At 38.8% G+C, this 22,105-nt stretch overlaps 1 protein-coding gene across 2 annotated transcripts in view; it reads right to left on the reverse strand.

Moving 5' to 3' along the window:
- Positions 1 to 22,105, reverse strand: part of LOC119647699 (arginine kinase) — a 130,589-nt gene that overhangs the window by 84,435 nt on the left and 24,049 nt on the right. For both annotated transcript variants that reach the window (XM_038048781.1, XM_038048783.1), the window contains one exon: positions 9,331 to 9,419. In XM_038048781.1, coding sequence (XP_037904709.1) covers positions 9,331 to 9,374 — 44 coding nt within the window. In that variant the 5' untranslated portion in view covers positions 9,375 to 9,419. Of the gene's footprint in view, positions 1 to 9,330; positions 9,420 to 22,105 lie in introns of those variants that run through there.

Below are 22,105 nucleotides of genomic sequence, written 5' to 3' on the forward strand. Positions count from 1 at the left end.
ACGGCGATTTTCGATGAAAATTTCAGGGCGAGGTTGCCAGCGAAAATTTTTAATAGAAATACTTGGTGGTCAGTAGAATGAGTGATTTATCCTTTCTAGTTATGTGAAAGAATTCAACTAAGCGGCCAAGATTATTGTTCTTGGTCAATGTTAAGACATAGATGAGAATGGACTAGGATCATGTGGCCGAAACTCAAATAGGATTTGGACCCCAAATCTATTAGATGGAAGTGCTAAATTCCGTCGGAGGTAACAAGGATTGATGTACGATATGATGATTCAATGAGTGAAAATTGATGGTACAAACGGTTTGCCATTAACTTTTATATTGCGCTAGATCAGTGTTGGATCAGCAAGATAACAATGGCTTAATAGGAACCCACTAGGAATTTAGCAATTGCCAACTATTGTTGATAACTTGGTTAATTGGACCAGCGTAAGAAGAATGCTCTAGAAATTTTCTGTGAGTAGAACAAACCACCAAGAGATCTAAAGGTAATCATATACAACTTGGGCGCTTCAGGTATGAAAGATGTTTCTGATTTTCAATGTAAAAATATTTGGGTACATGATCGTTCCATTGATACATAGCTCGTAGTGTATATATTTTTGAATATATCCGATATTTAATTCAATGTGGCACTGATATTTTATCTCTTACGGAGTAGTAATTTGACGCAAGAGACAATTTTGAACTGCTATAAATTTTTTAATAATATAAACATTTCCACCAAGCTTTCCAGTATGATACTTCATATTAAAATCTGTATTACTGCATTACGAACCTAGGATGAACTTAAGAAGAGTTCGCAATAAATTTTCAAAATATATACTTCTCCCTTTTGCAACCAACGCCAAACTAATATCTATCTATATCCACGAAAAGTACTAATCGGGGCCTTTCATTTGATACCCCATAAGGCCCATATTTTGCGTACCTCTTTGGCGTGTATGGAGGCTATACCTTCATATTAAATTTTCAATCAAATCTAGATGAAAATAGTTGTAGTGTTCGGTATACTTTATGACCACAATTTACAATACACATAAAGTTTGCTTTGAATTAGATAATTGTTTGCAGTAACATGCAGTGATGGAAATTCAAATAAAGATTTTTATTGTAAATAAATATAAAAGCGTACAAAAAATGACACACGGATGCAGGTTTCTATAGAAGAAAATCGAAGGAGAATTCAAAGATCTCGTTGGTTTGCAACTTCCTGAAATTAAGGAATTTGTATGGAAACATAATAATAATCGTTGGCGCAACAATCCATATATCAGGGCCTTGAAGTGTGTTAGAGCACTTCATTCAAGACCGTAACGGTACACTACAGAACACTGTAGGTGGCAACGTGGTCAGCATTGCGCTCGCCCGAGATTATTACCCTGATTTGACTCAGGTACTCATTCGCAGCTGAGTCGACTGGAACCCGACACCCAGTCACGATAGCAAATCCCACCGCCACCAGTGAGATTTGAACCGCGATCTTCCGCTACGACAGCCCAGCATTCTAACCACTTGAGCTATCCGGAAACATAGCCCACAATAAAAAACTGGCCCTGTGAGAACACAACAAAATAGTTACTGAAGCTTCCAAGAATAAATTTCAAATAAACTTCTAGCGAAATTGTCTCAAAACTGAAGCTTCTAATCACAACCCATCCAATAAGATAAATTTTACAGGAAAATTGGAATTTCGTTTTCAAGAAAAAGAGCAAAAACCCTTCTCATAATCAATCTCATAAGGAACGAAAAATGATATAAAGTACTTTTGACTGATGAAAAAATTAACTGAATGAGGTAGATGACTTCCAGTTCTACTGGCATGAGAAATTATCATACTTCAAGATGAATTTAGTACAAGCCGGGCAACAGATGGGGTCAGTGGCAAGAGCGAGGTTGGTTGGGTTCGAGCCAAAATAAATTCAGAAAAGTATTACGAACTTCTGTAGACCTTAATAATTGAACGCGCAGAAGAAATACGCGGCGACAATTTAATTTTCAGCAAGACAACGCAGAAGTCCATACTTCAAAGTAAGTAAAAGAATCCTTTCAAGAGTTCTTTATTGGCCGGCAACATAGATCTCAACCCTCCAGAAGATTGGCGGAGACACCTGTCTGTGCAAATAGGAGGCAACAATGCTCAGGTATTAAAAACTCCAGAACACTAATGGCCCGATAGTCACAATGATAAACTTCGCTCTACTTCACGTTTCGATTTATGAGTGTAGGGAAAGGGAAATGCCAAACTTACAACATACTCGATGTATGCTGCAGCTTTATGAATAGATGGCAGATCCATGGTGCTCGCACGATTCAGTTTTTATCTGAGAATCGTTTAAGGGGAATCCCTGATTGGAGACACAGTTGAAAACAATTCTTACATAACCAGTTCACAGGTTATCTAAATTTCAATCCATTTATGCTATTATGTAAGTCGTTTTAATTTTAATAATAAATAATCTCGTTTTAGGATTCAATGCATTCATTTTATGATCGATACTTTTTCGCTATCAGTTTTCTTCTTCACACATGAATAGAATGGAATAGCCGGCGAAGCTAAGTTTCTCCAACCTTGGTAACAACAAAACCAAAACTTTCCTATTCAGGTTTTTTATTCGTATCATCATTTTGCCGGTCATGAGTCACCGTTTTCTCGCTTGTCGCTACAGGTAACCACAGAATAGCAGCGGAAAAAGTCGTTGGCCATGAGGAGAAATTGTAGATGTGTAGATACCAATAAATTAGACTATGAGTTGGTGAACGTGACAATATCGCGAAATTCCAATTTTATTGCAAAACTAGTTCTTTCTTGGTTCTTTTTCGACTAGTGGGAAACTCAGGACCATTTTTCAGAAAATGTGCATGCGTTAGCTGCTAACATGCACAGACTTGTGCAAAAGATAGATTTTTGTAGTATTTTCCAATCAAGGTACATTTCAACAATAATTCAATTTTAATTGAGTTTGGGACTGGGAAACATTTTGGAGATTACCGAGAGTCATATCTCATAATGGTGGATTGATTAGTTGGCAATGGACCAATGGATGCATATTCATGACTACTAATTGGCGCATATAGTAGCAAGCAAAATTAGATGCAGAAGTAGTTAAGATATAGTAAACTAATTTTGTGGTATAGTTGATTCAAATAAAACTTTTCGGCCCATTTGAAATGACATCTGCTAATCCAATGGCTCCTTTCTTCATGGTTGAAATGTTTAAAAAAAATAGGAGAGTTCCCTGTTTCTATGTAGTTTTGCACGTTTAGTTTTTCTTGGCTTTTTGACGTGAAACGTCAAATGTGATTGTTCGAACAATAACCTATGCATTTTGAATTTTGTAGTAGCACCAGTCATAAGGAATATATGATAAGATAAATTTAAGCTATTAATTAGGTTTATTGTTCTTGCAATTTGAGTCTGTGTAGATGAACAAACAAAAACCTCAGTTTTGGTGGAACAAACTGTTACGTTTCTCTAATCGAAGACTAGGTATGAGAAAAATTGCGGAGCGGATTGAGATAAGCCCCAGAACAGTTCACTATAAATATATAAATAAATCAGTGCACTACCGCATAAAATATTGGTGGGTGACCACGGCTGGTTTCAGGTGATGATGCTTATTTTAATTGAAAAACAGTTTGCAATAGTTTGCAGATAAGAACCTTACGTGCCTCTATGGTTGCTGTGAAAACATTTGGTAAAGACTCATGAAAAGTGAGACCAGCATTCAATCTGGTTTATTTATCAATTTAACTAAGAGAGATGGTATAGTATGTAGGTTGAAGCCTGATTGTTTGTTTTGTAAGGGAAAAAACTTGTTTTGTTTTGTGAGGGAAAAAACTTGTTTTGTTTTGTGAGGGAAAGGTAATACATAATTTGATTTTGATTTTTTTTCAAATCACCCGGTTGGAAGAAATGATCACTTTCAAGGTGGCGACAGACGGACTGACAGAGACGCTGTAAATCGATTTTAATAAAATTTTGTTTTACACAAAACCTTAAAAACGATAAAAATGTCAATTTATCGTTAAATGACAGTGTTGAATTGAGACATTTAAATTGCTCAGGATACGACGGGTCGCTGCTATTGACAATGACAGTTCACTATGGTCGATAGTCAAAAACTCTGATTCCTATGGCATTAAGTCTTACCGGCAGGAGGAGGATTCGATTTGTCAATTCAAAATAGTGAAAGATAGAAAGAAACGTTACTGGCTACAACCGACAATTAAAAAGGAAGATATATCTCGGGTCTCCATGTGAGTCGTTGGATACACAGGATGATCTCTATCATCGCAGAGCGGCTGAAGAGAAAGCATCGAAAGATCAATTATAATTTCACCCAGTTTCTCACAGACCATGGAGGATACCGTCAATATCTATATAGGTTTAAATTAAACACCTCAGCTTCTCGTTCAAACTGCCAATGCCAGAGGTCCGTGGAAGAAAAGAGGAACTTAGAGAAAACTCTAAGAAAAATGCTATCACCGGAAAATTTGGTTTCGGTGGATCAAAAATTCCTCCAAACTGACATTGTTCATTTGTTTAGAGTTATCCAAGGTCATTGTAAGTTCCCTGAGAAATGACAAAGTACTATAGCTTCCGGCAGTGAATATTTCCAAAAATAACTCTAGAGTAGTATTTTAAAAACAAAGGTGCAAATTTAATACCACCACAGCTAAAAATCGTCAAGAAATTACTGCAATGGGTTCATCAGTTTTTACTGAACATAAAAACAAAGTTCGCCTATATTTGGCTCGATTCTAATTCGAAAAATTGAAGGAAGTTGTAGCAGAATATGAAGGGCGGTGTTCTGAAAACGGAATGAAAAATTACAAGTTTATCTGTTAAGGGAGGAAACCACACTAGAGATTTTCCAGAATCATTTTTTTATTGCATAGATCGGTCACTTAACTATCCCAGAATACGCTGAAAGAAATTCAAAGCAAAATTCGAGTTCTTTTCGTTTTTATGAGCGTAGAACCGAGCGAGTGTCAGGTATACAGATCGAACGCCCAGGAATAATAAATAACGTATTTATAAATGCTTAGCGTCAGTCCCTATTTCGAGTGCATTTGTATTTGTTGTAATTTTGAGTGAGAAATGTCTTCATATTCCAAAGGGGACATTTCAAACAATTGTTTTTCAAACGCATTTCTCTCAAAATGACTTGTTTCACATTTGCAAAAATTCTAATTCAAAACGTAATATACTGATCATTATAAAATTTGGAATTATGATTCTTTACACAATTACGAAGAACATGAATCTGTGGAATAATATCATATTTTTGAGAGGGCTGGTTTTGGCATAGTTAAAAACAAGTCGGGAAACCGCAAGCCAATTTATATTTAGCTCGTAATATTTATGCATTTAGTTTGTCAGGTCATTCACTTTAGTATGATTTGCACCAAACTTGGCAGTATTATATACTGTAAAGATATCCTATATAACTGATCATTCTAGGATAAACTTAAGAGGCGGCAATTTCTAAGAAATACATTTATAATAAATATGGTAATGTACTATTATTAGCTTTATTTAAAAAGATATTGATATGGAGAGTATTTTGAGCCCTAGATACCATGTGCATGGACCACTATATTTTTATTCAGATTTTTGGGTTCGGTGGTTTTGAGAATGTATCCTTGCTCTTTTCAGACCTCCGCACCCCTTCCGTTTGCAACCAATGTTAAAACTAATACGAGGCTTTGGAAAGAACTGATCGGGGACTTTTGATTTGATATCTCACGTGACTACTTCCTGTTTTGTTTTGTATTGCTTTGAATACCTGCAAAATTTTTAATTTTGGCTATTTTCATATGCATTGAGGTTCGTATTGTTAGAAAGTTAGTAATGTAAAGTGAAAACATGTTTATATTCAGATAAAATTTGGATTCACTGCACGTCCCGTAATTAGAGATTTCTAGTTACGACCTTAAGCGAACTAATTATTTAAAATAAAATTCTCAAAAGTTGTCTGAAATATGACTAATATAACGTCGATTTGTTTGAATTCCAATTAATTCTTCCTACTGAGAAAAATATCAAAAGAGTACGTGAAAAAAGCTTTATAATGTGGTTTCCCCTTTTACTTTAGTAAGGGAATATAAGTCCGTAGCAAGAGTAATAATACCAACCTATTTGACCAAAAACAATGTAGTAACTCATATTTCCCTGGAAACTGATCAGATTATAAATAATTATTAATGAATTATTACAATTATTATTCAAATCTCACTGGTGGCAGTGGAATTTGTATCGTGATTTGACGTCGGATACCAGTCGACTCAGCTGTGAATGAGTACCTGAGTTAAATCAGGGTAATAATCTCGGGCGAGCGCAATGCTGACCACATTGCCTCCTAGTGTACCGTTACGGTTTTGAATGAAGTGCTCTAACACACTTCAAGGCCCTGATCCAACATGGATTGTTGCGCCAACGATTATTATTATTATTATTATTGTCCGCCACTTGGCGATATGAGTGGTATTTCATCCGCCTCTTTCCAATGTCAACCTGACGAAAGAATGCATTTATTAAAGTAATGCGTAATATTCCCTCTTTTCTTACATTTTTTTTTACACCCCTTACCTTTCATCATTAACCCCTCTCACTTGCATAATTAATATTCTATCCTTCATTTATATACAACATCTAGCTTTTCTAATAATTCATTTTACTATTTTTTAAAAACAATCTAACAATTGGTCACTTTTCCCTAAATTCAAGAACCCAATTTCATTTGAACAATTCTAAATTTTATTTTTTGATAATTTTCAAATGGTGCAAGCCAAAATTGACCGAACCAATCGCTCATTGAGCGTCATAAACTTGTCCATATTACGTATTCTTGGATGCAGGCAGGCGATTGATCGTTGTTGGGAGGAATTTGCACGCCGCATAAGACAATGCCATAGAGTCCAGTTGTTGTTGTCACCGAATCGTCCTGAATTTTTAAGTTGAAGGCTGTGTTCAGCGGAGTCAGAATTAGCGGGACCGGGACCGGCTGATTTAATAAACAACTGGTCAGCTGGACATAGGGAAATCGTTTTGGTTCTTCGAGTCGGGAAAATATAAAAAAACCGATGGTGCAGTGGAGTTAGTGAGAATTGTTCGAGTTCGCAACGTTTTCCTAGTTGGTGTGTTGATTTTTGACCGGTAATCCGTACGTACATTTTGGATATCAATTTATCCGAGAACAATTCAGTGTACACATTTCGAATCCCAATTTCTCCAAAAGAGGATTTGAATTTAGACTCCTCTTGTTGGCATTGAATTCATATACTGAAGGTAGTTAGAGGTAATCAATATATCGAAAAACAAGTAGGCACCTCCAGCAACAGCGACAGCGATTCCCGAGCGGAAGACAGAAACCGTTAATAGTCATTAAAGCTGAAAATCGGGTGCGATCTCCGAATTCTTTCAATCAAGACCGATTGACATGGAATTTGGGGTGGGAGTAGAGGGTGGCATAAGAAACAAAAGTTATATAGTGCCGATGCGCATCTCTATTTATTTATTTCTATTTATTTTTTACTTTCCCATTTCCGTCAATTTCGGCATCTTTTTAGATTTATGGGATAGCTCTCCTCTTTTGATCGTCTTCGACCACATAAAATGGTTTTATGCTATCGACAATCCCAATCAGTCATTACACATTTTCAAAATCTTTAAAAAATTATAAAAGCAATATACTAGCCAGTGTTCTGTTGACTTTTTTGAGCACAAATGATAAAAAATAATATGAACACATTGAATATCAGTCAAAAGAACATGGGGGTAACATTCACGATGAATTTCCTTTCAAACATATTACGGAGCTCAAGTAATCGATATAAACTTATTGTACCGCAAAAAAATCGATTGATATCTCTCAACATTATTTTCCATCAACTCTTCAATTGTCTGGGAAGAGCAGCAGGTTAAGCATTATATGTACTTGTATAGTAGAAAGGACTCTTTCTGCGTTCACAATATGCAGTGCTATTTATGTGTTTACTCGTTCATGTCACTTTAATCTGTTTCTGTGTCACTGGGTATCACCACTCAGTTTCTACCAAGGACATCAAGTCTGTGATAGCGTTTAGTACACTCACAGAGCATGTATAAAATGTCCGTAAATGTGGGCGAAAGCCATAGAGCAAAATGGTTTCGCCGTTAAAATGGAATGCTTTCAACAAGGTTTTGATCCATTATGGAAGTGTATTGAAAAGAAGCGATTCAATCTATCCAAACATCAGAATTGATAGACTATAGAACCATTGTGTGGGAACTCCACGTGGCTAGAGCAATCGATTACTGGCATGGTTTAAATTAGGTTTCAGTGACTAGAATTATGGAAATAATTTGGTAATTTTGCTTTGAAATTATGCTTTTAACTTAAAATCTATTTCAATTTCATTCATTCTCATTGTCTGACCAGATATCAGTCTCGTAAGTATAATAATTGTGTACACGTAAGGGTGTACAACCGAATATTGTGGCAGATCTATCATGAAATTTAGATGGTTGTAATGCAAAGGAAATAAACTTTTTCAAAAGATATCTTTAAAGTAATGTAGTATATATACGCCCCTTGCAGATATTAATTAAAATTAACGTATTCTATAGCACTCAAAGGCTCGCGCGATAAGGTAGCATTTCTCTCCCGAGACTAGGCAAACTTGGACAGATCATTCTGTATTTTATCTAGATACAATGTTTTGGGCTATATGAAAATGGGAAAGCACAAGAATTCGAAAATGTGACTTGGAAGCTTCAATTCTTCAAAGTTGATGATTGTCACGAACGTGATAGACTTGAAGCTTTCTGTTTCGTTAGTTAAATGATTTAATTTTACTCATGTTCTAGCATGTGAATGGAATTAGTTACCAAAATTTTCAATAAAAATAAAATTAACAAGAAGTTATCTCAGGCAATTCCCAACTCGTAAAGTTCGAAGTAAATGTTAGCGAGCTTGAAATCTTTTTGCAGCGAAAATTCAAAAAAAGATGTTATCTTTCGGTGAAAATCGTATTTATAAATAAATTTGTTTCCTATAAATAAATAAATGCTTTTTCTTAGCATTGGCAATGTCGCCCGTCAATGGAATTGCAAAATAACTCAAAGTAAATACTCAATCTACTGAATAATTGTATTTTGTAATTCAAATTGTCTGAAATGTTCCCATTTTTAGCGTTCTTTTTGACAATCTGATTCGATATGTTTTCTTTTATTAATTTCACACAATTTCTCGACAGAAAAAAAATTAGTGAACAAACAAAGCAAAGCTGGTTAGCTATTTTAATTTTTACTTTCATTTTTTATCTTTCGTACTTACCGGAGTTCGCTAATAGCGAGAGATAAATACCACAGCCCGAACATTGTAGAAAATGTAACTATTTGTTAAAAAAGTGTCGAAACGCAAATCTGCAAGAGAAAAGATATCATATATTGATTATTAAAATTAATCTAAAGATAACTTAAAACGCAATAAAAAGAAAAACTAAAAAATTATATTGTTGAGTAATGGATGTCCCTATAAATATTAAAATTAAATTTGATGGAGTGTCAAATCGAATACAATAACCAACAGGTTCAGTCTGAGCATTGATGCAAGATCTAAGCATTGAAGGATGATGACTGTACTGCTCGCAACAACTTAAAGAATTCAAAAAGTCTGAGAAAATATGATCACTGTGAAGAACAAGAGTTACAACAGAGCAGGAGCATCGAATTTTTTAAGGATCCCCTTAAATTTTGTATTTTCTGCGAGGTAAATCGCAATGTAGAAGGGAGCAGTGGAATCAGTGAACGTTTTTTCTTAGCGCTATAACCTGTTTTGAGCCGTGGCTTTCCGAATGCATTGCCTCCAGTTCTCTCTCCACAATGACTAGCAAAGATGCTTTGCAATTTTCCAGCAGCATGAGTTAACAGAAAAGTTTCGCATCCGAAACAAAATATAGATTGTTCAATGGACGTGGAGCTTCGTCTTCCTGTGTATATATTTCTTTTTTATAATAGGGTGGACCGAATAATATGACTTATTTTTAAGGAAACTTTAATATCATGTGCTTCGTATGCGTCCTTCGATAACTTACAGACTGTAAAATTATCAACGTTCTCTAACCTGTAATATTTTGTGTAGTTGGAGATTCGGGTCTGATTTTTTTCCATTTATCGATAATTCTACTTTCTTCGTTGTACCGTCGAACTTCAGGAAGGTTTCTTTGACATCCAGGAGTGCGATAAGATATTGATGAATAGCGCCATGAGATGTTGACGTCATCGGCGCATGCTATCACTTGCGTTGACTTAAGCAGCGTATTTTCGATATCAAGAGGGATTTTTCTGACTGCGTGCTCAAGGGGCATTTTGGAGAGCATTGAGAGTCCGTCGCCCTGTTCGAGACCGTTCCATATTGAAAAAGCATCAGTCAACCTGTTCGAAATTCGAGCTTTTGTTAAGAGTCTACCTCTTTAGCCGCCCTGGTATTTCCCGATGACTTTCGCGCGTATTGATTTTTTTAAGGTCCTATGTAAAACTTTATAGTGCCTAAGCGGCGAAATATCATTCATACTGATCAGTTCAAATAAAGTTAACAATAGTATATTACTATAGTTTTGAGTTATTGATTACAGAACCCCCCTTAAGTCCAACCTAGAATCATGCAATAATAAGACTACGGTGCAGAGCATGTTCCTACCAAGTTTGGTGGAAATCCCACTATTACTATTACCACTATTACTAACAAAGTTATAATAGGTTAAAGTTGTCGCTTCTAGATTTTGAATGTCAGTAGCGCCCAAAAGTGAATATTCTGACATACATAATATATGCATATACATTGTATGCTATTTTTTGAAGATAATTTTTTCTATCCATTAGTTCTGGGCCCTTGTCAAATCAATCGTTTCTTCTTTTCGGGGATTCCATTCCCAATGTCGCCTTCGGCGGTTTTAATAACGTAATGAATTTATTTTCCAGGTCACTGAGTATGGGTAGCCATTCCGCAGTTCACTCCTCGATATGTGCGAACTTTGAGGCTGCTAGAGGCCCATTTTTTTTTCTAAACAATGAATGAACGCGCAGAGACTTATCACGAACTCCGTCGAGCGGAGAAGCGACTTCACAGACGGAAAAAGGAAGCATGGGAGAACCAACAAGTCTGTGAACTAGAAAAGTACAGGGAGCAACCGCACCAGGCGCGGAAATTTTACCAACAAGTCAGCAGGATGAAGCCTTATACACCTCGATGCTCATCCTGCCGAGACAAAGAGGGAAATCTGATTTCCGACAGAATGGGCATATTAGAGCGATGGGTTGAGTACTTTGATGAGCTACTGAACAACCAGAACATCGTCGAGTTGGAGGTCCCGCCAACTGAAGATGACGGACAAGTACTGCCAAGTTTAGGAGAAACAGTCCGTGCAATTCATCGGCTAAAAAATCATAAGTCATCAGGAACCGATGGAATTACAGCCGAATTGGTTAAATATGGAGGCGACCAGTTCCATCAAGTGGTTCATCAACTTGGGCTCAAGGTATGGGACAGCGAATCAATGCCTGACGATTGGCAACGAGGCATTATCTGCCTCATACATAAAAAGGGAGATATCACACAGCGCAGCAATTATAGAGGTATCACGTTGCTGAGTACCATCTATAAGATATTCTCCACTATCTTGCTAGGCCGGATAGCCCCACACGCCCAGAACACCATTGGCCCATACCAAAGAGCCTTCACTCCAGGCAAATCAGCAACAGATCAGATTTTCTTTCTGCGGCAAGCGATGGAAAAACTGTTGGAATATGGACAACAGTTGCATCATCTGTTCATCGACTTTAAAGCCGCCTATGATAGCATAGCCAGGGTAAAACTGTACACGGCCATGAGAGAATTCGGTATCCCGACGAAGTTAATAAGATTGACTAGGCTGACCCTCACCAATGTACGAGGTCAGATAAAAGCAGCAGGATCACTCTCAACACCATTCAACATCAAAAGGTCTACGACAAGGAGATGCCCTAACATGCGTCCTCTTTAATCTGGCCCTCGAGAAAGTGATCCGTGATGCTGAGGTAAATGCAAGATGTACGATCCTCTTCAAGTCTACCCAACTACATGGGAAGAACCACCCGAGACGTACAAACTGCCTTCATCTAGATTGAGCAGGCGGCGCGAGATCTTGGGCTAAATGAAGGCAAGACGAAATATATGGTGGCAACGTCAGCACCGAAGACGAATCAACCAACAACATCAAACCGCACTGGTCAAACACGAAGAAGAATAAGGATAGGAGAATACAACTTTGAGACCGTTGATAATTTCTCCTATCTGGGGTCGAAAATCACAACCGATAACAGCTACGATGATGAAATCCGCCCACGGTTGTTGTCAGCCAACAGAGCCTATTTCAGCTTACAAAAACTGTTCTGCTCGAAACGTCTCACCATAGGGTTAAAGCTCTTACTGTACAAGACAATGATCTTGCCAGTCCTCATGTATTCCTCGGAAACTTGGGTTCTTAGCAAGAAAAATTGCGGACTCTTGGCCGCGTTCGAGAGAAGAATCCTCCGAAGAATTTTTGGCCCCCTACATGAGGATGGACGATTCCGTAGCCTACACAATGACGAAATCTATGAGCGATACCATGACCGTCCGGTTGTGGATAAAATCCGGCTCAATAGGTTACGGTGGGCGGGTCACTTAATCCGTATGGATGAGGATGATCCCACCCGGAAAGTCTATAAGGGCAATATCTATGGTAGAAAAAGAAGACGAGGCAGACTCTGCCTAAGATGGAGCGATGACGTAGGTCAGGACGCCAGACAGCTTTTAGGGATATCGAATTTGTGGACCTCGGCACAAAATCGGGATGTCTGGAGTTCCTTAGTAAGGCAGGCCTAGACCGGATACCGGTTGTTGCGCCGTTGATGATGATGAATGAATGAACAGATCGCCTATTTGGTTGTAAGTTCGACCATCTGGTGATGATCAGGGGCAGCTTTTCTATCATATTGCTATTAGAAGAGTTGCCCATTGGCATTCTTCTTAACCGTTCGCAATCCAGAGATTAATTTTGGTCGTATTCATTTGCGTGATAGTATAATTTATCGCAATTGATTTATAGTAAATTATATGAATCAATTCTAGGGGCATGCTTTAAAATTGTGTCATAAACTGAATTATAAATTCCTTTAAAACTTTTTCACCGCGTACGCACCACAGACAGGTCGACCTGATGCGGAGAAAGATGCCTTCTGGCAACTTCTCGATGAAAAGACTTTCACGTGCCTGCTGACGACTATATTATCATTGCCGGCGACCTTAATGATGATGAAAAGGCAGACGGTAACAGGTACCATAGGGGGAAGGGGTTTGGAGCGCGCAATGAGGGTGGCGAGCGTATAATCGATTTTGCGGACACTCATGACCTTGTATTTATGAATACATGGCTCATCAAACGATTGTCTCATCTTCACATTTTATAGTGGGAATAGTAAAACGTAATCGACTATATTCTCATAAGACGACGACATTTTACTATCGTTACTGATTACAAAGCCGTTCCTTATGAGACTATCGCACCTCAACCTTGGGCGTTGATTGTCGTCCTGCGAATGAAGCCACCAATAAAACAGCGTGAGGAACGCACGATTTCGTGAGAAGAAGGAAGAAATGATTTCACGCGATTACCAACCATTACGAATGTGGAACAATCATGGAACCGAATGAACGACACGATCCACAAAGCGGCCTCTACAACCTTCGGGGTCACCAAGGCAGGTAACCGGTACATCAACCAAGACACTTGAAATGACGAATGAAGTGAAAGTCCATGAAAAGAAACGCCTCTATCACAAGTTTTTCGACGATAAAACCCTCGCCAATTGGCCAATTTATAAGAATGCCAACCGGGAAGTAAAGAAAGCGATCGCTATCACCCGAGCGAACCATTACAAAAATCTTTACGATAAACTGGACACTCGGGATGGCGCGAGAGATCTGTATCGACTTGCTAAAAGCCGAAACGCACACAGGATATCGAACATTTCTTTTGCGTTAATGATAAGAACGGTATTTTGCTTACCAACTGTTGAGCCACGACGGATAAATGGCGAGAATACTTCGAGTAGATTTCAACTGGAAAATTATCTCATCCTCCACTTCTACAATCATTGCCGACATGGAGCAGCTCCACCTGCCAGCGCAACTCAAGTCGAGGAGGCAATAGAACGAATTAAATCGGGGAAAACGAAGAGCTGGGACCCTACCATGAATATTTTTGAACGCATTCTTGATAAACGTATTCGAGAAATCGTTCAAACAACCGGATTTGTCAAGAACTGCGGAACTACTGACGCAATTCCGCGCTAGCGCTCGCAGGGCATTCATGTCTCTTCGAAGACTCTTTTATGCTCCACATCTTAGCCGGAAGGTTAAGATTATTTGCTATCTTACTTTGGTTAGACCGGTGCTCACCTACGGGTGTACTATCTGGTTTAATTTGAGTACTAGTCAAATGGAGAAAATAAGGATCTTTGAAAGGAAATGTCTGCGTGCTTGCACGGGGCTTAATAGGACTGCTTCGTCAAACTATGAGCACTATGTAACTAATAAAGTGATGTATGCAGCTGCTGCTGTGCCAAGAATCGACACAGTTATCGTCAGATTGATTCGGAATCATATAGTGCGATCTGCTTCGCATGGTGAGAACCCTTGGGTTTCGCAGCCGTTCTACCCAAATGATGGGTATTTCGAGAAAACTCTCACGACAGGCTTCATTCCTCCCGAAGCGTTCGTGTATCTTGACAGGAATGGTCTAATTCTTGATTCTGCCGGTGATCCGGTTATGTATCATATACATAGACGGGCCACGGACAAAAGGATAGAATACCCCCCGAATTTGACAGTGAGGGCTCCGGGATTCGACTGGAGATACTCCAGAGCGAGAGCAATTGATATTAAGCGCGATGAAAAAGAGAAATCCTGATACTGGTGGCTGTGGGATGCCGGTTAGCGGTGGCCGTGCTCAGTTATGCCATTTGTTTCTTGGTGGGGCTTTGTAAATATGTACATATTCAATGGGTGCTGATTTTGCCTCCAGTTGTAACTTATACATACACACGTTATCATTCTTTGTTTCTTTGTAAATATTACAACTGTTATTATTACCTTTTCTAACTATGAATGTTATTGTAAAAAAATTAAAAAAAATATATAATTATGATAGTTTTAAGCACAATAATTTAAGTTAAAAGTATCTTTTGAAGCGATAATACATTTATTACTATTATTACTTTTATATTTCTTTATTTGCCACTAAGGCCAAGTGAATTCTGTCGGGTTTCTGACCATTTCCCGACAACTTATTGTAAAATTAGATTTTTATTTCTTAATGTTTCTCTTCTCTGCCTGTAAATTGTTATTCGAAAACTTTGAGAGCCCACAGTGGTCATTAGATTTAAGTTATTTTTGTTATTTTAAAAGATTGTTTTTTATTGTTCATTTTTCCAATCTATATACTATTGTTACCTATTTCTTAAAAATAAAAATGATTTTAAAAACTAAAACTAAAACTGACGCAATTCATGCTGCGCGGTTACTCATGGAGAAATACCGTGAGATGCATCGCCCTCTTTACATTGCATTTCTGGATCTAGAGAAAGCGTTTGACCGTGTACCACATGAACTCATCTAGTATGCTTTACGACAACACTTAGTGCTAGAGGAACTCGTGCGTTTGGTTCAATTGCTCTACCGGGATCGGAAAAGTAAAGTTTGAAGTGTGGCGGGTGTATCAAAACCGCTTTGTGTCTCTGTTGGTGTTCATCAAAGAAGCGCCCTCTCACCACTCTTCTTTTTTCGTGTTACACTGCTTTATGCAGATAATGTTTTCCTAGCATTTAATAGCGAAAATGATCTCAAGCAACTTGTCCAAAAATAAAATGATCGCCTCATATAACAGAGTCTCAGATTGAATCTGAATAAAACTGAATTTTTGATAACCGATCTCCCTGAAACAGGCACAATCAATGTCAGCGGGAGTGACCTGCCCAGAACTGAGCGATTTAAATACCTCGGGTCAATGCTATCAGCCAATGGAGAACTGCGCTATGAAATTGATTCACGCAATTTAAAATTTACCACAATGTCGTCCGTCATGTTGCCCCTTGTGGTTCTGAGGGTCGGCCGACCTAAAAGACAATGAACGGCGTCTTGCGGAAATGGAGACGAAGATGTTGCGTTCGGCTAGTGGCGTGACACGTTTTGATCGCATCTAAAATGAGGATATCCGCGATTGATACTGCACCAAGACAAAAAAGAACAGACCTCTCAAGATTGTGGTTAGGGGGAGTCCACCCAACGTCTCAAAGAGAACATTGTAGCAGACATAAAAGGAAAAGGCTTTAAGATCCGTGAATATATTGAAAAGAAAGAAAAAAAAGAGCAAATCGGCAGTGGTTTTCAACTTGAGGAGGAAATTGATCCGTTAACAATGAGAATACAAGAGGCAGCTTGAAAAAGCGCTCTTGCTCATTATGGACCCATAAAAAAGATACTGACTGTCCCTTCGAGGTTAACGAACTTATTGCAGAGAAAAATAGACCACGCAAACTATGCACAACAAAAAGGAAAAACCTAAAACTTCCAACCAAATAAGCTAAAGGCCTTAATTACAAGAAATATAGAAACGAGCCTTTCAACAGTAATATCTCAAATCTCAAATCTCAACCAAAAAGACACAGGTCACTCACCCTGGAAAGTAGCAAAAGATCTAAAAAGATCCAGATAACAATTCGAACCTTATAAGCAGGAAAATGGAAACTATCTCGATCTTTTCGCGAAGCATCTAGGAAGTACCTTTCATCCCCCAGATACAGAAGCGCCTACATGCATAACCCGAAGAGTTGACCATTGTCAAACACAGCGTGTAAAACTAAATGAGCTGAAGATAGAAATTAAAGCAAATGTGCTTCCTAATTGTCAGAAAAACGGCCTAATGAAGTTGTTATAAATATCAGATTAAAATACGTTCGTCGACAATGCAAAGTGGCCGAAGTTATGTTCCCTAAACCAAGAAAGGAGCCAAGTAGAATCAAATCGAATCGGTCAATATGGCTACTCTCTATTACCGCCAATAAGCTGTCTAAATTGCATAAGGGACCGTGCTGGATACGTCATGTTAGCTGCTGGTAAGCATGAATACAAGCAATGTAAATACTTGATTTGGGTTCTTAGCAAGAAAAATAGCGAACTCTTGGCCACAGAAGAATCTTCTGAAGAATTTTTGCCCCCCTACATGAGGATAGATGATTCCGTAGTCTACATAACGACCGAATTTATGAGCGATAAAACGACCGTCTGGTTGTGGATAAAATTCGGCTCAATAGGTTGCGGTGGGCAGGTCCTTTAATCCGTATAAGTGAGGAAGATCTAGCCTGGAAAGCCTATAAGGGCAATATCTATGATAAAAAGAGAAAACAAGGCAGCCCCTGTATGAGATGGAGCTTTTAGGGATATCGAATTGGCGGACCTCAACGCAAAACCAGGATGTCTGGAATTCCTCCCTTCCTTTCTAGACCGCATACTGGTTATTGCGCCGTTGATGATGAAATAAATATATATGAATACTTTTGTGTCTGATACGTTAGGTGCTGGGCACGTTATCTGCTGGCAAGTAATATTAGGCGAGATGCGGTTTTAGTCTGAATTGCGCAGTCCGTGCAATCCATCGACTAAAAAATCATAAGTCACCAGGAGCCGATGGAATTACAGCCGAATTGGTTAAATATGGAAGCGACCAGTTGCACCAAGTGGTTCATCAACTTGTATGGGACAGCGAATCAATGCCTGACGATTGACAACGAGGCATTATCTGTCTCATACATAAAAAAGGAGATATCACACAGTGCATCAATTATAGAGATATCACGTTCCTAAGTACCATCTATAAGATATTCTCCGGATAGCCCCATACGCCCAGAACATCATTGGCCCATACCAAAGAGGCTTCACTCCAGCAACAGATCAGATTTTCTCTCTGCGGCAAGCGATGGAAAAACTGTTGGAATATGGACACCATTTGCACCATCTATTCATCGACTTTAAAGCCGCCTATGGTAGCATAGCCAGGATAAAACTGTACACGGCCTTGAGAGAATTAGGTATCCCGAAGAAATTGATAAGACTGACTAGGCTGACCCTGACCAATGTGCGAGACCAGATAAAAGCAGCAGGATCACTCATTCGACATCAATAACGGTCCAAGGCAAGGGGACGCCCTATCATGCGTCCTTTGAGGTAAATGCAAGAGGTACGATACTCTTTAAGTTCACCCAACTACTGGCCTATGCTGATGATATCGACATCATGGGAAGAAAGACCCGAGACGTACAAACTGCCTTCATCTAGATCGAGCAGGCGGCGCGAGATCTTGGGGTGCACATTAATGAAGGCAAGACAAAGTATATGGTGGCAATGTCAGTACCGGAAACCAACAAACCAACAACATTAAACCGCACTGGTCAAACGAGAAGAATAAAGATAGGAGAATATAACTTTGAGACCGTTGATAATTTCTCCTATCTAGGGTCGAAAATCACAACCGATAACAACTACGATGATGGAATCCGCGCCCGGTTGTTGTCAGTCAACAGAGGCTATTTCAGCTTACAAAAACGGTTCCGCTCGAAACGTCTCAGCATAGGGTCAAAGCTCTTAATGTACAAGACAATGATTTTGCCAGTCCTCATGTATTCCTCGGAAACTTGGGTTCTTAGCAAGAAAAATTGCGGACTCTTGGCCGCGTTCGAGAGAAGAATCCTCCGAAGAATTTTTGGCCCCCTACATGAAGGTGGACTATTCCGTAGCCTACATAACGACGAAATCTATGAGCGATACCATGACCGTCAGGATGTGGATAAAATCCGGCTCAATAGGTTACGGTGGACGGGTCACTCGGTGCAATATCTATGGTAGAAAAAGAAAACGAGGCAGACCCTGCCTGAAATGGGGCGATGGTGTAGGTCAGGACGGCAGACAGCTTTTAGGGATATCGAATTGGTGGACCTCGGCGCAAAACCGGGATGTCTGGAGTTCCTTATTAAGGCAGTTCTAGACCGGATACCGGTTGTTGTGGCGTTGATGATGATGATGAGCGCAATGCTGACTACGTTGCCGCCTACAGTATACTGTAGTGGACACTTACAGCCTTGAATGAAGTGCTCTAACACACTTTAAGGCCCTGATCTAATATGAATTTGTTGCAGCAATGATTATTATTACTATATTATGATATTGTTTCCATTATAAGTAACTATATGGATAGTTGCTTAGCTATTGGTAGCTGTGGTCCAGGAGGCAGTGGCATATGAGATTACTTCGCACGAGTAGCTAAATCATTTCAGTCGCAGGCGTCAATCTGTTGACAATAAATAAAGCTTACCATCCTACGTCCATGTCTGATGAAAATTCGCAAAACTGCCCCTATATTCACAATATTCTGCATGACTAGAGCGTTTTCCACATTGAAGCGTCTCCAAATGGCGGATCGGCTTATTGATATACTCGTAGATTGTCCCGATATACCTGATATTTATTTAAATGTATTATTTCGCATTTGCCGAATATCATATGGCTCTTAAAGCAGCGCATCTTTGAATATAATCAAATACACCGTGATCTCAATGATCTCGATTCTCAGTACGTTACGTTAAACTCTGATAACTTGAAATTACCTCCAGTAACACTTCCCATTCAAATTAAAGAATTATTTTTTCAAACCAATATTGAAAAAATTACATCGATCGAAACCAACTAATTACCTGCATCATTAATTCACTGCCACAATCAATTTTAAATTACTCGAACACCTGTTTTATATCCTGAAGCAAAAAAGTCCTTGAAGCACGTCCATCACTTCTTATGAACAAGAATCCTCAATGGGGGTAATCTGTCTAAAGTCTTTGTTTATTTATCCAACACATCCTTCCGGCGACTACAATATGTGCTCAGCACTCTTGTCCTTGATATTATCGATTTTGATGGACGGAAAACACTTTGAAGAACGACCCGGGAAATCATATTTCACAATCAACTTTCCTTTAACCTTTTGTGAATATAATGGCAAGCAACTTGTCAGGGTTGCATTTATTATTTATGTGAGGGGTTAGAGCTATTTCCGTTCCATGTGAAATTCATGAAAGTTTATTTTTATCAATTCATGATATATCCTTAGGTGCCGTTTTTATTTCCCACGTGTTCTTTTCGAACATACCCATTATTACGTAAATGAGTGAAAGCCCAATGTTTGGAAGAATTATCGAATAGTGTTGGTGAATATCGTGTCCACGAATTTCATGTAGTCCAAATAGTTGGATTTCGTAACAGTTATAAAATGTTAGAGTTGAACAAACGGAAGTTGGATACCTCCTAGCTTTTGCCCTATTGGAAATGCATTTATGGTTGGTTATTGATGCTGTATTTATAATACAACCAAGCTCTCCGCTCTGATTTAAAAAAATGTGAGATTTCAATCAGTTTAAGAGGGTCTCTCAGCGTATCCTTTTTCTCTACTACAAGTATCGCATTATATTTCCCATAAACCGACTTATCGAAATAAGTTTAGTTGATGGAGAAGGAATTGGATAAAGTATATCGATATTGCTAAAATGTGAACTTACCACCTTCACGTGTGATTTAGCAAAACTTCACGTGTTTTTATACCGATGCGTGCATTCGCATCGGATCCTAAAAATCAAACAGACGGGACATCGCGTGCACCTATCGAAATATAACACGCGAGCGAAAGCTAGAAATTAAAAGAAAAAGTAACGGATCGATCACGCGTAAAACTCTGGATCTGAGTACTGCCATCGAGAGGAAAGATCCACGACGAATTACATCTTCAATCGATGTTTCTCCTGCATCGGATGTTCATGAGGCGCGGCGTTTGGATATCCCACCCTGCTTGGCATCCTCAGGCCATTCCATTGAAGGATGCCCCTTTAATTATTGTGAGTCTTGCGGGTTAGAGAGGATGGGAAGGAAGAAATACCCCAAGGGTAACATAATCATTTTGACCGACAGCCAAGCAGTCATTAAAGCCTTGTAATCAGAGGTGGGATCCTCCTAGCTGGTGGTGCAATGCAGGAACGTGCTGAACAGTTTAAGCGGCACGCACAAAGTCACACTTCTCTGGGGTCACGCTCATAGGAACATAGAGCGGAATCAGCGGGCCGATGAACTGGATAGGCGGAAGTTCTCCCGATTAGATGAAAAGTTTTGATTTTGATTTTAAGTCCTCTAATTGAAATCATTCTTTTCTCTGATGTATCTATCTTTCATAATGCTAGCAATACACCAAATATTGCGTGGTTTCTTCGTTTTCCTTTCAGGCTTGATTTATGTCGGTCATTAATAGATGTTTTCAGCAATTTTTTGATAAATCAATCAAGGTTTTAAAATTCGTTGGCTATCTCTATTCAGAATGGACGGACATTAAATCATAGAAGGTGCACAAAATAAATTCACGCAAAGATAAAGAAATATAACCATAAATTCTTTGCATAACAACTTTACTTGGTCAGAATCAACATCTTCTTCTTCAGTCTTTGTTCTGTTTAATAGTAAGGTCGACTCGTCTTGATCGGTTCCGCCATTTTGCTCTCATCTAGATCCAGCCAGCGTTGTTTCGGCCGGTCGTTTCCCATCGACTTCGATGTTCAGACCAATCTTGGTAAGTAAATTCTTATTAGTGCGAATTACGTGACTATACCATCGAAGACGTCTCTCTCTTGCAATTTTCGCACGATCGATGGAATCTTATATCGATCGCAGATATGCTCATTTCGGATGAGGTCATGACATGTTACGCCACCGGTCCAACGTAACGACTTTGTCTCCATTACAGCCAAGCGCCGTTCATTGTCTTTTATAATAGACCAGCACTCAGAATCATAGAATTGATACTTCGATCAGAAAGAAAGCCGATTGTGGAACTCCTCTTCTATTAAATTGCGCTAACGTGTGAAGCAATTTCATAACGCGGTTCATGATTGTCTGATAGCATTGATCCGAGGTATTTAAATCGATCAGTTCTGGGCGAGTT

The sequence above is a fragment of the Hermetia illucens genome, chromosome 2, assembly GCF_905115235.1.
Source record: "Hermetia illucens chromosome 2, iHerIll2.2.curated.20191125, whole genome shotgun sequence".
Lineage (NCBI taxonomy): Eukaryota > Metazoa > Arthropoda > Insecta > Diptera > Stratiomyidae > Hermetia > Hermetia illucens.